Source organism: Chinchilla lanigera, unplaced genomic scaffold, assembly GCF_000276665.1.
Source record: "Chinchilla lanigera isolate Chin_1 unplaced genomic scaffold, ChiLan1.0 scaffold00015, whole genome shotgun sequence".
In the NCBI taxonomy this organism is placed as follows: Eukaryota; Metazoa; Chordata; class Mammalia; order Rodentia; family Chinchillidae; genus Chinchilla; species Chinchilla lanigera.
Window position 1 is genome coordinate 14,316,247 of NW_004955416.1, and position 15,693 is coordinate 14,331,939.

The window sequence follows — 15,693 nt, forward strand, 5'->3', positions numbered from 1 at the left end:
AAAAAAATCATTTCAGCAGCAAGGCACAGTGGCACATGCCTATAATCCCAGCTACTTGGGAGGCTAAGGCTGAAGGATCACAAATACGAGGCCAGTCTGGGCAACTTAGCAAAACCTTATCTGAAATTTTTTTAAAAAGGACTGGAGGTAGAGCTCAGTGGTTGAGCACTTGCCTAATGTGTGAAAGCATGGGTTCAATCCCCAGTACCACATTAAAAAAGAAAGAAATTTTTAAAAAATCACTTCAACTACTAGATAAGTGAGAAAGCAAAGAAATTACCTCCCCAAAAAATTGCAGAGACGAATGCTCTTGTTAGATATAAAACAATTGGTAGTTGCTTTTTTTCTCTGTTCTTTTTTTTTTTGTCTGTTTGTTTGTTTGTTTGGTTGTTTTTTTTGAGACAGGCTCTCACTATATACCCAGGCTGGCCTCAAACTCCCAACAATCCTCCTGGCTCAGCCTCCTTTTAAGTGGAAAAGAACACTTATCCTCTAAACCCGAAGATCTCTGTATGCGGTCCTAAGCTGTATGATAAACAATGTTTAGGCCAGGAAACCACAGGCACAGTGGGGCTAGAGGAAAGAAGGCCCTCTCTCTGAGGAAGCAACTTGGACAGCATTTGGGGGACAGTGAGAGTTGCTAGGCACACTGTCCTGTCTCATAGGGTGTCACTCTTCTCATCCCACAGCCTTTAGTCCCTCCTTCCAAACCACCCAGTTATGGATGTGCTCTGCCAGGTCCCCTAGAAAGCCAGGAGGGCCACGCACATCTGGAAATGGTCTCCAGTTTGAGCCAGTGGGGGTGAATCCTCCTCCACCTGGGGGCCACCCAGGACCAAGTTTTCTCCGTGTTCATGCTCTTCAAGGACACGGAGGGGGCTGATCCTGCCTGTGGAGGTGATGAGCTATCAGAAACCGTTAGCCTCAGAAATCTTCCTCTGCGTGAAGAAACTGTGGTGGGAAGTAGCCAGGAAATATCCCCACTTTGATAGTAACAGTTGGTTCAGCCAGGGGCAGAGCCTTGTCCCCAGCCTGGGAGGCAAGAGGAGGCTTTCAACCGCAAACCTTGGCTGCCGCTTGTTCAGAGGGTTCGGGAATTCACTAACGCAGAGGCCAGGTGTGTGGTATTGTCTGGTCTTATAGACTCCATGGTCTACAGGCAGGGACAGGCAGGAAAGGAAAGGAGACTCAGAGAAAGAAGAGGGAAATGGAGACGGAGGGGCTACGGGGAAAATATAAAGGGCAGGGGCCATGATGAGGAGCTAGCTAAGGTGCCAGGCCTGGATAAGTGGTCAGAAATCATGACAGCTGAGGAGAGGAAGAGATGGGTCATGTGACTGGTGGCCCCCTGTTTGTCCCTGTGGCACCTGTCCAATGGCATACAGATGTCATCGCAGGCATCTCAGGGACCCCTGCCCACATGTCCCTTCCTGAGTCCCTGTGCCCCTTCCCGGCAGGCCATGCAAGTGTCACCCTGGTCCCTGCAGACCCATGTGCACGTGAGTACCCCCGCCTCCCCTCCCCCCATGCAGCCGGTTAGTGTGACAGCCGTCACCCAGCGGCCCCTCGGGGCCCAGGCCCATGAGAAAAGCAGTCAGAGAAACAGAATGGAATGCAGAGTGCGTTTACCTTCCAGAGCTGGGGTGAGACAACCGGCTGCTTGGTAAGCTAAGCAAGAGACAGCAAATGGAATCATTAGGCCGAAAAGCAGGGAGACCAGAAGGCGAAATCAACAAGTCGAGAAGGATTAATCTGCCATCATCTGGGGCCCAGAAGCCTTTCTATTAAAAGGGCCCAGCTGTCCCAGCTGGCCTGCTCCAGAGAGCAAGCAGCCTCCCCATCGGACACCAATATCTCTGAAACCAAAAGCTGGTTAAAAGCAGCAGAGTCCAGAAAAAGGGTTAGGCAGGAAGGAGGCTGGGGCTATGCTTTGAGAAAGGTGCGCCTCGGGCACCTGGATCTGCCCCCTCGAGGGGGCCTGGGGCCGGCCGGGCAGCTCCAGCCCAGCGCCAGCTCCCCGCCTTTTGGGAGACAGGGAGCCACATTCCTGGACATCCCCTGACAGGTGCGGGACAACACCCACCATTAGTGGGTTAAAGTACAGTTAAGGAGCGAGGCAGACCAGCCAGGAGAGGGGCAGGGGAAGGAAGACAGAGCAGTTAATCCAGCGGGAGCCAGGAGGCGCTCAGCCCGCTGAGGCCAGCTCCGGACTTGCCATCCTGGGCTCTTCCCGCTCAAACCCAGGCATCAGCACACAGCCTTCCCCGTTTCTCTCTGTCCCTGCTGCCATCCTCTGAGTTAGAGCCTCGTGGCTCCACATTTGATGACCAAGTCCTTGCTCCTTCACCCTCTTCTCGCACCATTCCTCTGCGCGGGAGGCGGAGGTCTTCCGCTGGCTATTACATCGGGTCGCCCCTGGCCTTGACTCGGCGCTCAAGGCCCTTCCTGTTCTGCTCACAGCCCCCCTACAACTGGGGTTCTCTCTCCTTCCCACCACTCGGCTTCTGCTGCACCCAGACCTGCTCCTAACTGGCACGAACACATCCACAGCCTTCACTTTGGTCCTCCCTGCTTGGAAAATCCTCCCTCCTTTCTACCCACCCAGCCTTCGAATCTGGCTCCTAGCAAAGTGCGAGGCATGCGAGGGCACGGACAGCTGTTCTCTGAAAACAAGGGAAGTGGGGGGGGGGCGGGGGGAGAGGAGAGGGGAGGAAGTGAAAACACATTTGTCACCCAGGAGGGGCCGTGCCCCTCAGAGGGAGCTGCCGCTCCAGAGACAATGGGAAAAGAGGGCGCGAAGGGCGCAGCTGCCTCTGCTCCTACTTTAGAAATCCTCGGGGCTGCGTGGGCAGAGCCTCCCTTGGTCCCAAAGCCCAGGCTGACTCCGTCCTCTCCTGACCATAAGCTTCCTCAGAACAGTGAGGTTTCTGCTCTGAGTTCGGGTTTTGTCCCTGAAAGGAGGAGGAAGTCAGCTTTCCTATTAGAGAGGAAGGTGGAGGTTCGCTGCTCCCTGGCCCGCGGCGAGGGCCTGGACCAGCTCGCCGGCCCCAGCTTCATCAGGTCTCATGGCTGCCCTCAGCCTCCCCGTCAGGCCCCAGGGACGGGGGAATCCCAGCCCACGGAGATGCTGTTCTTCAGAGGGTGCAAGGCTGCCCAGGGCCCCACTGACTCGTGAGCCCCTATTTAAAGCCTCTCAGGGCTCACAGTCTGGCATCAAACGCTGGGGTAGAAAGCCTCTGGGTTCTTCATGTGGCAGGAGGTCACTCAGTAGGGAGCAAATGCCTAGCACGTTCAGGGCCCTGGGTTCCACCCCCCAGCACTGCAAAAAATAAAATAAAATAAAGCCGCATATGATTTCAATGTGGCTAGTGAGGTCCAACTAGCACAGGCCGGAAAAAAAAGAATTTTCCACATCACCTTCATTCCACAGAAGGAACAAAAGGTCTCCTCATAAGGAGCAAACATCCAGGTCATCAAAAACCCTGAGGAAGTCCTGGCCTAGGACTGAGATGATGGCCACCCAGGCCCCGGCCCAGCAGCCACCCATAAAATGATCCTCCCTCCTCGTTCATGGGCCAGGCTGACCCCCTCCGCAGAGTGCACCCTCGGCTCCTCAAGACGCACCCTCGCCTGGTTTTCTTACTCTTTTTTGTTAAAGGCCAGCCTAATCTCTGTCATCTCCTCAAGCTACTTTCTGTACTGCCCAACTAAAACTTTTTCCTGTTTATTATAAGAAGAAAAGAAAAAAAAAAAACTCTGGTCTGGTGCCTCAGTTTCCCTAAAAGCCCCAGGCAACTTGCCTGACCCAAGCAGAAGAGCAGAGGTTGTTTCAAAGCAGTCTATAGCAACATCACAGTCCCGCTGGCCCCCACACCTGGTGGACTAGGGCCATCATGAAATGAGGGTGTTCCGCAGAAGCCAGGTCATCATAAGGGCTTCCCATCAGCTGCAGTTCCTTACCTTCCTCCAGCCTCCCTGAACCCCAATTCCTATAGGGCTGAGGCACGCCTCAGACCTCGGTGAGCACTGAGATACCCTTGCCCTGACACAGGAATGCAAACCCCTCCAACGGATGTCATGGGCAGAGGGATAAGGTGCATATGGGGAAGTAGAGTCTGGATCCAGAACCAAGGCTTCTAGAACCCCAGCCACCTGCACAGACATCCATCAGGAGGCTGAGGCAGGAGGATCACTGGGAGTTTGAGACCAGCCTGGGCTACAAAGTGAGCTCAAGGCCAGCCTGAATTGCATAGGGAGACGCTGTCTCAAAAAGACAAAAAAAAGAAAGAACTCCATGATAGACAGGGCATGGTGGAACATGCCTGTGATTCCAGCACTCTGGTAGGCTGGGGCAGGAGGATTTCAACTTCAAACCCAGCTTGGGCAATTTAATGATTTAGTGAGACCTGTCTTAAACTAGAAAATAAAAAGAAGCTAGGGATGTAGCTCCATATGAAGGCCCTGGGTTCAATCCCCAGTACAAATGAACAGAAAAAAGATAGGGCCAGAAAACACTGGAGCCAAAAGTGAGTGGGGACAGAACTTGCCTCCTAGAGAGGACCCTGGGATAGCGAGGGCTCAGCCCTTCCTCCGTCTCGGCCTCCTCTCCATCTCCAGGGGGAGCTCAGACTGTTCCGCGGCCTCCTCCAGCACAAGTGGGACCTGCAGAGCCCTGGGGACCGACCCTCGCCTGCTCCCCGAAGCAGCCCCTTCACAGTCTCCCTCTGTGGCCAAAGGCTCCTCCAGGAACCAAACAAGTCTGGCTCTTTGTCCCTCAGAAGGTGTGCGTGGGGCGGGGGGGCGGTGTTGGCCAGCTGACTGGAAGTGAAATACTGCAAGGCCAAAGCACACTCCTGTGTGCTGCCCCCCAGATACCAGGAGGAAAGAGACAGCTTTTCAGGGCACTCCAGGCCGCCCCAAGGGGACTCAAGCCAGCTGCGTCTCCCACCTCCAGCCCTGTGGTGGGCACACTGCTTTGAGCTCACCCAGGGTGCCATGAAAACGCCCCTCAGCCACCCAGCCAGCTGGGGTCCCCTCCCAGCTCACTCCTCACAGCCCACGCCCCACCCTGTTCTGCCCGAGTTCTGCCCAGTCCCAGCCCCCTCTTCCCTCCCCTCCATCGCCGCTGTTGGCGGGCGAGGACCCTGCTTCCTTCCCTCTCCCGGCCCCCCCGTACTGACAAAGGCCAGGCACAGGTGGCCAAGTCCAGATAAGCACTGTGACAAGCGGGAGGCGCCCACGGGGGGCGAGCTTCCCAGGGGACGGGAACAACGTCCTCATGTGAGGCCGGCGCCTCTGCAGAGCCCGCACTTGGTGAAGGGGCATTCTTTCCTGGCACCGGGGGCCTGGTGCAGTCCGACTCGGTCACTAACACCAGCCCTCAGCCCTGCCCCAGACATGTGACATCATTTGACGAGTTTTATGCAGAAACAGGTTCCGGTTACATTTGAACCTTTCCAACTCCAAGGTCAACAGGACTCAGCCAATCCATGAGGAAGTGCCCGGGACTTTTCCTGAGCGTCCCTGCTGCCTGTTTTTGTGCTCTTTTATGAACAGAGAGTGGAGAGCGAGGGGGCTTTCAACAGGCTGGCGGGAGTGTTGGTTTTTCCATAACACCCAGCAAGCCAGAGGCTGGGCCGGACACATACTGCCAGTCCCGAAGGACAAATGTCACATTTCCCCTGGGAAAACGGACTGCGGGAAGGGAGGGGACTGAGCTGCGCGGAGCAGGCAGGAGCCTATGTCTGGTGGCAAGGTGCGTGGCTCGTGTCCTGGCGCCTGCGAACGCCTGTGGCCGCCTATCGTCTGTGCGGCCTTTGGCCCGTGGGCCGCCTCCCCTGTCTGCCACTCAGAAGAGCAGCTAAGGGCCCCCCAGCTCTCCCCTCCCTCCACACCGCAGCCCGGCCCTATACCAGCGGCCGTGGCTCGCTGAGCTTCAAGCCCTCCGCCCCTCGCCACCCTCACCCCATTCCCCTCACCAGACCCAGTCCTGGGCCAGGAGGACCTTGTTTAAGGTGCAGGCTGACTCCTTGCTGTTGACGGCCCCACCCTGAGCGAGGTGGCCCCACTCGGCAGTCAGTCCCCAGCCCCTTCCTGTGCCCTCCCTCCAGCCCCAGGAATTCCAGCCGCCCTGGCCTCTTATCGCTCCCTGTGGAATCCACAGCCAGGGCCCGCACAGGGTGGGAGATAAGGAAGGCCCGGGGCCCCTGTGACATCGCCCCAAATAGGGCCCAGCTCCTCTCTGGGGTGTTGTGGGGCCTCAGCCCTGAGGCCCTCAGGCCTTAAGGGGCAGGGGGGCCCCCACAGGGACTGCTGGGGCCCAGTCCGAGCGCCAGGCCTCTGGCCTGTGGGCCGGGAGCAGGAAGGGGACGCGTCCCGACCGTCTGTTGCCCCCCAGACCCTGGGCAGCGCCACTCACCTGGTCTCGGGCCGCACACTGAGCAGGTAGCTGCGGCTGGCCGGGCTGGGGGTCCACACAGGCCCGTCGTCCTCACTGTCGCCCCCTGCCCGACCCCCTACGCCCCACCCAAGGACCCTGCGCGACCCCATGGCGCTGCCTGCCTGCCTCGCCCGGCTGCCTCCCCAGCCTGGCTGGCCGCCCCTATTTATAGCCCAGCGTCACCTGCTGCTGTCCCTCCCTCCCCCCCTCCCTGCCACCCCTCGGCCACCACCAAGACTACAACTGTGGCCAAGCCATGCTGGCATTGGGAACAGCCCAGGAACGTACAAGGGGTGATCAAGAAAGACAGTGCATGTTTATTAAAAAACAAAGCAACACCTTATTTCAGTAAGAGACGCGTGGCCAAGCACGATGGGATAGGTGCGCCACATGTGAGGGGCAGGATTTGGGGGCTGGGGGGGGGGCAGGGAGGAAAGCAAGGAGGGTACAAATGCTGCTGTCCTCCAAGGGGACCACAGCCCCTCCTTCGGGCAATGTCCGCCCTCCACGCGTCCTAACAGTGCCTGCCTTGTTCCTACTCCATCCCCCCGCGGCGGCGGCCAGCCGGCGTATGGGCCCCCACAGGCCCAAGTGGCACCACGGGAAGTTCTCACCAGAACATTCAGGAGTGGAGCAGGGAAGAGACACAGCCCCTCCTGTGGGAGTTTCCTGCCCTGAGGAGGGAGTACAGGGCCCCAATGCAATGTGACCTCACTGCCAGTGTCCCCTCGTCCCCAGCCTCCTTGCACGTGGCAGTTCCAACTTTCCTCAGAATCTGTGTGCCAGGAAGTCCTCCTGCACACCTGGGATCCCAGCACTCAGGGGGAGGGAGGCTGAGGCAGGAGGATCACCAAGAATTGGAGGCCAGTTCAGGCTACAAAGTGAGTCTGACACCAACCTGAACTACATATGGTAACCCTGTCTCAAAAACAAGACAACAAAACAAAAAGAATTTACTTGGGTTTTCCGTTTAATCTCATCTTTCTCTCACATCCCCTTTCCTCATCTAGGTCTTTTTGAATTCTGCCCCTATCATCCAGTGCTAACCCTAAGCCATCATTCCTAGCTTCTTGCTGTTTTTGTTGTTTTGTTTTGCTTTTTCAGTTACTAGGGACTAAACCCTAGACCTTCATCCTGAGCTACATATCCTCCTTCTCCTACTCTCAAAAATTTTGAGACAGGATCTCACTAATTGCCTAGATTGAGTTCAAATTTGTGATCCTCCTGCCTCAGCCTCCCAGAGTGCTGGGATTATAGGTGTTCACACCATGCCCAGCTCTTCAAACCAACTTTCTCTGCCTTCAACCAAGTTCCTGATGAGGGGGCAAGGCAGTCAGGGACAGCAAGGTGGATAACATTTTTCCTCTCCGAGCTCACAGTCTAGCAAGGAAAGTCAGGATATATAAAGTGGTCCTCCTCCTCTGAGGAGGACTAAGTTAAGAGTCTACCAATTGCTATTCAATACAAGGGCAGATGAACCCCAGGGGAATGTCATTGTCCCAGGATCCTCCTGCCTCAGCCTCAGTGTTTTCACACTTCCTGGGGCCCAAAGGAAACTGGATACTTGTAATAGAAAAATCACAGGCTACCTTTGGTGTACTTCGCAGAACAGGGGGTGCTGTGACCAGTCCAAGCACAATGGAGGCCCTAGGACACTGTCACCTCAGCCCCCACCCCAATGTCTGGTGACTGTGACCACGCCTTGTGTGTGACAGGCTCCATTTCTTCCCCTTCCGGCCCAGCTGGCTCACACACTAGTGAAAGTCGCAGGGGCCTCCTGTGGAGTGTTGAGCACGGCCTGCATTACCTGCTGTCCCCCAGTATTTATCAGATCTCAGGAGCCACCACACCCTGGCCGTCCCCCGGTGAACTTATGAAAACAACAGCATCTCACCCTGAGTGCCACCCCAGCCACTCGATGACACAGCCGACAGCTGGCAGCAGGTCCATCTGCCTTGTCCTCACAAAGACCATCCTCCTCATCTCCAGCAGCCCACCAAGTGCCACCAAGGCCTCACCTCTACACTGCCGCCCTTACCGCCCCACGCCAGGCAGCTCCACACCTATCCCCCGCCCTCTGTGTCCCTACCCTCATTCCTCCTTGGCCTCTCTGGCTCACCCCACCCTCCCTATAGACCAGGGTCACAGTGGGGAGCAGATAGTCACTTCAACTGTACGCGGTGTGATGACAAAATACGGTGTGGGAGCAAGACACCGGGAGCCCCTCCAAGCAGGAGCTGGGCAGGAACAGCCGTACCCCTGCAGGCACTTTTCAGGACAAAGGGAAGCACAGCCCCGGTCACCTTCACTCTGGCCAGCTGACTCTCCAGGTCTTGTGTTTTTTGGCATTCAAGCCGACTCGTGCTGAGGTGATTTTCTACAAGCTGGGACCCAGGCCTGGGGTCAAAGGTCATTGAGGATGTCCTTACATAGTAGCATCACTCCCTCTGCAGACCTGTGACAGCTCAGTGACAGTCACCAACACCGCCAAGTGCCAGGTACCCCTCCAGCTGCCCCCCTGGCCCAGGGCCTTCACACTGAGCTACGTCCCCAGCCCTTTTTGAGGTAGAGATGCAATGAGTCTCTAGGTTGCTCAGGCTGGCCTTGAACTTGTGATTTTCCTGCCTCACTCCGAGTACTGAGGTTACAAGCGTGTGCCACGGTACCCAGTTGATTTTCTTTCTCTTGATTCCACTCCTTCCTGCAGGAGTGCGCATGAGTGCACGTGTCTGTGGGGGGTGTTGTTTTTCTGATAGAGATTCTCACTATGTTGTGCAGCCTGGCCTTGAATTCACTATGTAGCCCAGGCCGGCCTTGAACTCAAGGCTATCACCGGCCTCAGCCTCCTGAGTGCTGGGATTACGAGGGTGCACCACCGCGCCCGGCTTCCACTCTTCCAAAGTAAAGTTTTAGCTTTGAGCTAGACAAAGCCCTAGTCTCGGCCGGTGCTGCCCACACATGGGAAGCTATTGCCTTGTGCCACCAACCTGCAGCACTCTTGACGCCCGTCTGACCTTCCTCCAAGAACTGCCCAGCTCTGGCTCACACGGCTGAGCCTCTTCCCAAGCAGGCACAGCCTCAGCCCCAGGGTGGCGAGCCACCCTGGCAGGCTCCTGTCCAGGGACTGGAGATGCGGCCGCAGCTGTGCTCGGGTAAGTGGACACCAATTAAAGGATTACTGGCAACAAGAAGCCACTCCTGACTCTGGTTGGATTGGAAGGGGAATTAGGGACTCAGGGATAGAGCTGCCCAGGTATCCTCCCCAGTCCCCAGCTCTGATGCTCCAGTCAGCTTGAATGCCCAAAAGCACAAGACCTGGAGAGTCAGCCGGCCAGCGTGAAGGTGACCGGGGCTGTGCTTCCCTTTGTCCTGAAAAGTGCCTGCAGGGGCACGGCTGTTCCTGCCCAGTGGCCACAGACAGATGAGAGGAGAGGGCCGGTTTCTGCCTGAAGTAAGCTGGTGCCACAGGCCCACTGTCACTGAGGGGCTCTGCCCTCACCGTCCACTCTGAGCTCCACTTTCCATATGATCAGTGAAATGTTTGATTTTTAGCATTCATGCACTAAAAAGTACTCAAATATTTGCAAGTGGTTTTTTAAAAAAAATTTTTTTTAAAGGCCAGTGCATGACACAATGCACTAGCTCAAGAACACATCCGCCGTAGGTAGTCCTATAACATGCCTGGTTGACAGGAGGATTGGAAGATGGTTAGGAATTAATTGTCAATAGTTCAGACTTGCCAGACTTGGGAGGCTGAGGCAGGAGGATCGTTGCAAGTTTGAGGCCAGCCTGGGCTACAAAGTGAGTTCAAGGCCAGCCTGAACTGCAGAGGGAGACTCTGTCTCAAAAACAAAAAAAAAGTTCAGATTTGGAAAGGCGTGACAAGAACCAGAACAAATGGTCATAAAAGAGCTGAAAAAACATAAATCTGATACAAATTGAAATAAGAATAAATGCAAATAAAAGTAACACTGCTCAAGAGAGGAGAATCTTCTCTGTTTTTGTATATAACCAGGGCAAAAGTAAGTAGGTAAAAGATAAAATGTGGTACAACTCTTGCCTTTGGGAAAGTCTTCTCTACTTTAAACACATACAGGAATGAGAAAATAGCATCTGGCCAAGCTCAAGATACACAGAAACAGTGCTGGGTGTGGTGGCACATATTGTAATCGCAGCACTCGGGAGGCTGAGGCAGAAGGATCACTGTGAGTTCGAGGTGAACCGAAACTACAAAGTGAGACTGTCTCACAAAACAAAATGCAAAGATATGCGAAGACATAAACCAACCTCCTCATTTGATGGAAAACTGAGGCCAGGTGACTGTCACACGGCATGTGGACCTGGGGCTCTGACTCCCAGTTAGCTTTCTCCACTGAGACTACTCAGGACAAAATAGGAATGTAGCACATCTGAGGAAATAATTCTACAAAAGTAAAAGGCTATACGCCCATCACACTTCACTTCACTGGTAAAGCAGGAAGTTTGAACAGGAAATGGTTTAAGTAAATTATGTTACCTTGCCATGATGGAAGTGAGTGCAACACTTGAAAATGATTTTGAAGGCTAGGTAGAAACAGAAACTATTCAGGAGGTGACGGTAAGTGAAATCATTAGAGTGTGAAATCAGAGACAGTGTAATGTTAGTCACACAGCCCACTGTGAAGCCAGCTCCACCCTTGCTAGCGGTGTGGCCTGCAGGAACCCGCTTGACCACTCTGAATCTCAATTTTATTGTCTGATAAAGAATAACAACAGTATGTATGTCGTAGGATTGTTCTGAGGCTAAGAGATTATGTCTGCTGCTGTTTGTATTGAAAACAGACATATAAAGACACAGAAATGTTCACTGGCAACAACTCTTACTACAATTATACCACAAATTCCACTCCGCACGTGCTGAACGAAAACTGGGAAGTGGGAGACAAAACTGAAAACTGCAGTAGGACAAGGACAAGATCCTAAGTACGTGTCCTTCTTCTTCTCCAATAGTGGTACGTAGGCCAGGCGTGGTGGCGCACTCCTGTAATCCCAGCACTCGGGAGGCTGAGGCAGGAGAATCGTTATGAGTTTGAGACTAGCCTGGGCCACAAAACTGAACTGCATAGTGAGACCCTGTCTCAAAAAGACAATCAATCACTCAATCAATAAATAGTGGTATGTTATTTCCCACTTTTAAGAAAGGCCTTGGAAGTGGGGACCTGAAAACCATATCTGTGGGAGCTGGATCCTAGGCCCCCTCTCTCCTCCAGCCGCCCACCTCCAGTGGCTGCCAGGGCACCTGTGGGGCAAGAAGGGGGAGAGCAGCCCAGGCCCATGCAAGTGAGCCCCGCAAAGGCCCCATCTCCATCAGGTGAGCCGCAGCAGCACTGGTGGCTGCCTCCGAGTCAGGCTGATGCATCCACGCACGCTCACTCGCTCGTCCACACACTGCTGTGAGTTACTGCTGCACACAAAGACCTGTGCCGCCAGCTCCTCAGCCGGCACACAGAGCCAGTACATGTGGTTGGAACAACTGCCCAAGTACTATAAAAGTGGAAAGAAAGCAAGCCTCAGAACACTGTGTATAGAATGCTACTGTTTGTATTAAAAATAGATATATAAATATACATATTTAAAAATTTGTAAATGCATAGAATTGCTCTGAAGAATACACAGGATACAGATAGCAGCGATTAACTAGACAAGGGCTTTGGAGCTTGACTCCCATTGGAAGGTTACTTTTTATTGTATGCTTTTTCGTATGTTGGATGTTTTACCATGTATATGTATTAATTTTTCAAAACAAAAAATAAAGGGAACTGCTGGATGCTGAACAGACAGTGGTGAACAGGACGGAGGTTCCTTAGTCTTGGGGAAGGCAAAGTGTGGGACTCACAGGGCCACAACTGTTAAGATTTTTTTGTTTTTTGTTTAAACCAAACAGTTTACATAAGGGCAAAATTCTTTCTACAACAGTTAGCTCATAGTAATCAGCATATCATTTTACAGAGACAAAGCAGTTGGAGAACAAATACCAGGCATTTGTCAAGCCTCAGAGCATATTAAATGGTAGTGAGGGTCTCATCTGTTTAACTAGATCAGGAGAGCTCTCGCTGGCAGTTAAGGCCTCTGCTGCTGACACACAACAGCACACCCATTCGGAACACCGTGAAGCAGACGAGGTCAGAAGATGCTAGACTGGGAACACTTTTCTGGACAGTCCTCAAAAACAATGGTCTTCAAATGGCAAAGGAAACCCCAATGAAAGTGACTAGTCCTGGGATGGTGCTGCTCCAGCAGGGATGACGCACAGGCCCCTCCAGGAGTAAAGGGGCACAAAAGGTCTCCAAAGAGAACTGGGCACTTGCGGGATACCGCAAATGTTTGGGAAGTAGAAGAGTGGGCTTCTGGGCAATGGGTGGGCTGGCTGGCAGCCAAAGCAACTGCAGCCACTAAGATAGCTGAGGGCTCGGCGGGCTCAAGGCGGCACCCGATACGTCTGTCCTTTACCATCCCAGCTTCCACCATCTTCTCTGTAAAACGGAGGATAACTGAGATCTTCGTAAGGATCAGTGTCACCAGAAAGTTTTAGCAAAATGCTGGGCGTGTGAGCAGGGCTTAAACTACAACATTACAATTGTTAAATCACAGAGGTGATGCTCTCCGCCAGTGCTTAGCTGATAAGCATCCCTGGGTGAGCAGCAGCGGGTGGGCACCACCTCCAACCGTGAAGGTCGAGCACAGCCTCTCCGCCTTCACATGCTTTATGAATCGGAAAGAGGTGGCACATGAGTGATCTCATAAGAGCCCAGGAGGGACTGCACAGGAGGGAGGGACCTGTGTGGCTGGGGCTTGCTAAGAGCTGGCTACCCAGGCCATGAGCCCGGGTCCTGGTGAGCAGCTTGGCTGTCCTCCACCCCAGAAACGGGACAGGTGTGGGCTCAGGAAAGGTGGCTGAGCCTGTGACTTCCCTGCCTCCTCTGCCTATCCCTGGCCACCAGTTTCTGGGCAGGAAGGGCTTTAGCCACCCACTGCACGCCCCCCTCTGCACCTCCACCGGGCCTGCTCTTGTGACTGGACCTGGCATCTGAGGCTGGCTCTGGCGTCTGAGGCTGGCTCTGGCTCTGGCTCTGGCTCTGGCTCCAGCTCTGGCTCCAGCTCCACTGGCAGCTGGGGGCAGGTGGGTGGGTAAGGAGTGGCAGCCTTGCCAGGAAGAGCAATCAAAAATGCTACAGATGCCAGAGTCTCAGGAACTGAGGCGGCACCAACCTTTCCCGCTGCCATTAACATTTCACTAACAATCTGGCATTTGATACAGGGAGAAAAAACTGGTACCTTTTTTTCAGTTGTGAAAAGGTCAAACATATTTATCTGACTTAATTTATAACTGCTACTCATGCCTCCCATGAAAGATCACCTCTAAGAACACAGTGAGCACCGCTCCCAGGGCTGCACTGGACCTGCAGGGCCAACCCCAGGGCCAACCCCAGGGCCAGGGCAGCCCCATCTCTGTCCCCAAGTCTGCTCCTGGCTTTGTCACACTGAGTTCCCTGAGGCAGAGGCAACAGTGAGGTCTCTAATGCTGCAAGAAAAGGACAGAGCTCCTCCTCTCCACCCCATCACCCATAAAGGGCTTGCACAAGCATCAAACTCCTCTGCGGGCAAGAGGGAGACACCCAAGAAGACTCGTCACCCACCCGGGGCAGGCCTGTGAGGCGACTCTGCACTGGTCGTCGGACCCTGCTCCTGAAGCCTCCAGAGAGCCAAGAAGCGGGAAGGGCCTCGGCAGAACAAGGAAGGGCGGCTGACCTGGAGAGGAATACAAGAGCCTGCCTGCATGGTAAGAAGAGTTTTTATTGAAATATAGTCTGAGCAACATGAGTGCAGCCAAGAGGAGGAGAGGCTGGCCGGCCAGGACAGCAGCCTCTCTAATGGCACAGGAGCAAGAACACACACATTCCCCGTCTGTGTGCCCAACCCTGCTGTCAGCGACGGCAGGACAGCTACGGAGCAAAGACCCAGACCTGCAGTGCCTTCTCAAGGGGCCTGGCTCTCCAAACCTGCCTGCCTCCACCACACCTCCTGCTGTCCCCAGTTCCAAGCAAAGGTATGCTCGTTTCCCACCCACAGAGACACGAGAAGCCAGTGTGACAGTTCACAGGACTGTTTTTGAGGGAAAGAACCAGAAAAGACAGGAAGGAAGGGCAAGGTGACCCAGGGCTCTTGCCAAGCCTGACCTGGTGGAGCTTTCTCCCCGAGGGACTGTGTTGCACTAAGCCCCATCCCCTCCTTCTCAGGTTCTGAGAGGCCCTCCGGCTGAAGGTAGCAGTGGGGACCTCCCAGACGAGCACAGGCCCAGGGTTTGGGGTGCAGCTGAGCTGACAGCACTGGGGTGGGGCCACATAAGCAGCCTGGGGTTGGAAGGACATAGACCGAGAGGTGGGTACCAAAAAGCAGCACAAAGCCATAAATAACACAGGCGATTTCAAAGCCAGGAGGGTCCTGGGCAACCCCACCCTTCCTGTGGCTGGGGACCCTCAGCACATCGCAGCTCAGAGCAGAGTGGCCACTTTCCCAAGGGCACAGACTTTGCCTTCCCTCAGTCTGTGAGGCAGTGGGGGACATCGGGGCCGCACTCCGGCCACATACACTGCCAAGCCTCAGGTCACACCTGAGGGGACAGTGCAAGGCTGTCCTGATCCTGAGAGGCCTGCAGCTGGCTCTGCGCATCCTGGGCCCGGTCCTCTGCCAGGCCGAGGCCCAGTGGTCCCCTGGCCTCCGAGTCAGCTGACAAAGGCCCACCGGCACATTCTTCCAGTCCATTCTCTCTCGCTTCCATGGTCAACTCCTCCCCAGAGCCCTCCTCTGGCTCGGATGCCTCCACCTTCACCTTCACTATCTCCATCTCCTCCTCCTCCTCTTGCTCTCGCACTTTGTGCACGATGAAGAGGTGGCGGCTGAGGGAGCTGGCAGAGGTGTAGCACAAGCCACAGAGGAGACACTGGGCCGTGGAGCTGTCTGCCTGGTGCTGAGGTATGTGGCTCTGGAACTCCAGTCCCGAGTCGGTGGCAAAGGTACATTTTGCACACTGAAAGAGGGATTTGTGCCTTTTCGGGGGAGGGACAGCCGTGCCACTGCTGGTGCCCGGAGAATCCCCTGATGCTCTGAGGGGTCTTTTCAGATGGTTTACCTGGAAGGAGAGAGGGTGTGAGCACAGCCCCCAGACACGGTCACCACCACCAAAAGCCCAATGGCACCACTCAGACTGGCTCACC

General features: G+C 54.7%; 2 protein-coding genes across 3 annotated transcripts in view; both read right to left on the minus strand.

Moving 5' to 3' along the window:
* Alpk3 (alpha-kinase 3) overlaps nt 1-6,590 on the minus strand; it is a 43,006-nt gene extending 36,416 nt beyond the window's left edge. Inside the window, exons 1-2 of one of the 2 annotated variants that reach the window (XM_005381489.1) lie at nt 6,419-6,590; nt 1,630-1,668 (exon numbers count right to left, since the gene is read on the minus strand). In XM_005381489.1, coding sequence (XP_005381546.1) covers nt 1,630-1,668; nt 6,419-6,549 — 170 coding nt within the window. In that variant the 5' untranslated portion in view covers nt 6,550-6,590. The remainder of the gene's footprint in view (nt 1-1,629; nt 1,669-6,418) is intronic. The other variant, XM_005381491.1, reaches the window with a different exon arrangement.
* A 5,413-nt stretch (nt 6,591-12,003) lies between these two features.
* The window catches only part of Znf592 (zinc finger protein 592), a 37,097-nt gene continuing 33,407 nt past the window's right edge, over nt 12,004-15,693 (minus strand). The window contains exon 9 of the mRNA XM_005381492.2: nt 12,004-15,608. Coding sequence (XP_005381549.1) covers nt 15,084-15,608 — 525 coding nt within the window. The 3' untranslated portion in view covers nt 12,004-15,083. The remainder of the gene's footprint in view (nt 15,609-15,693) is intronic.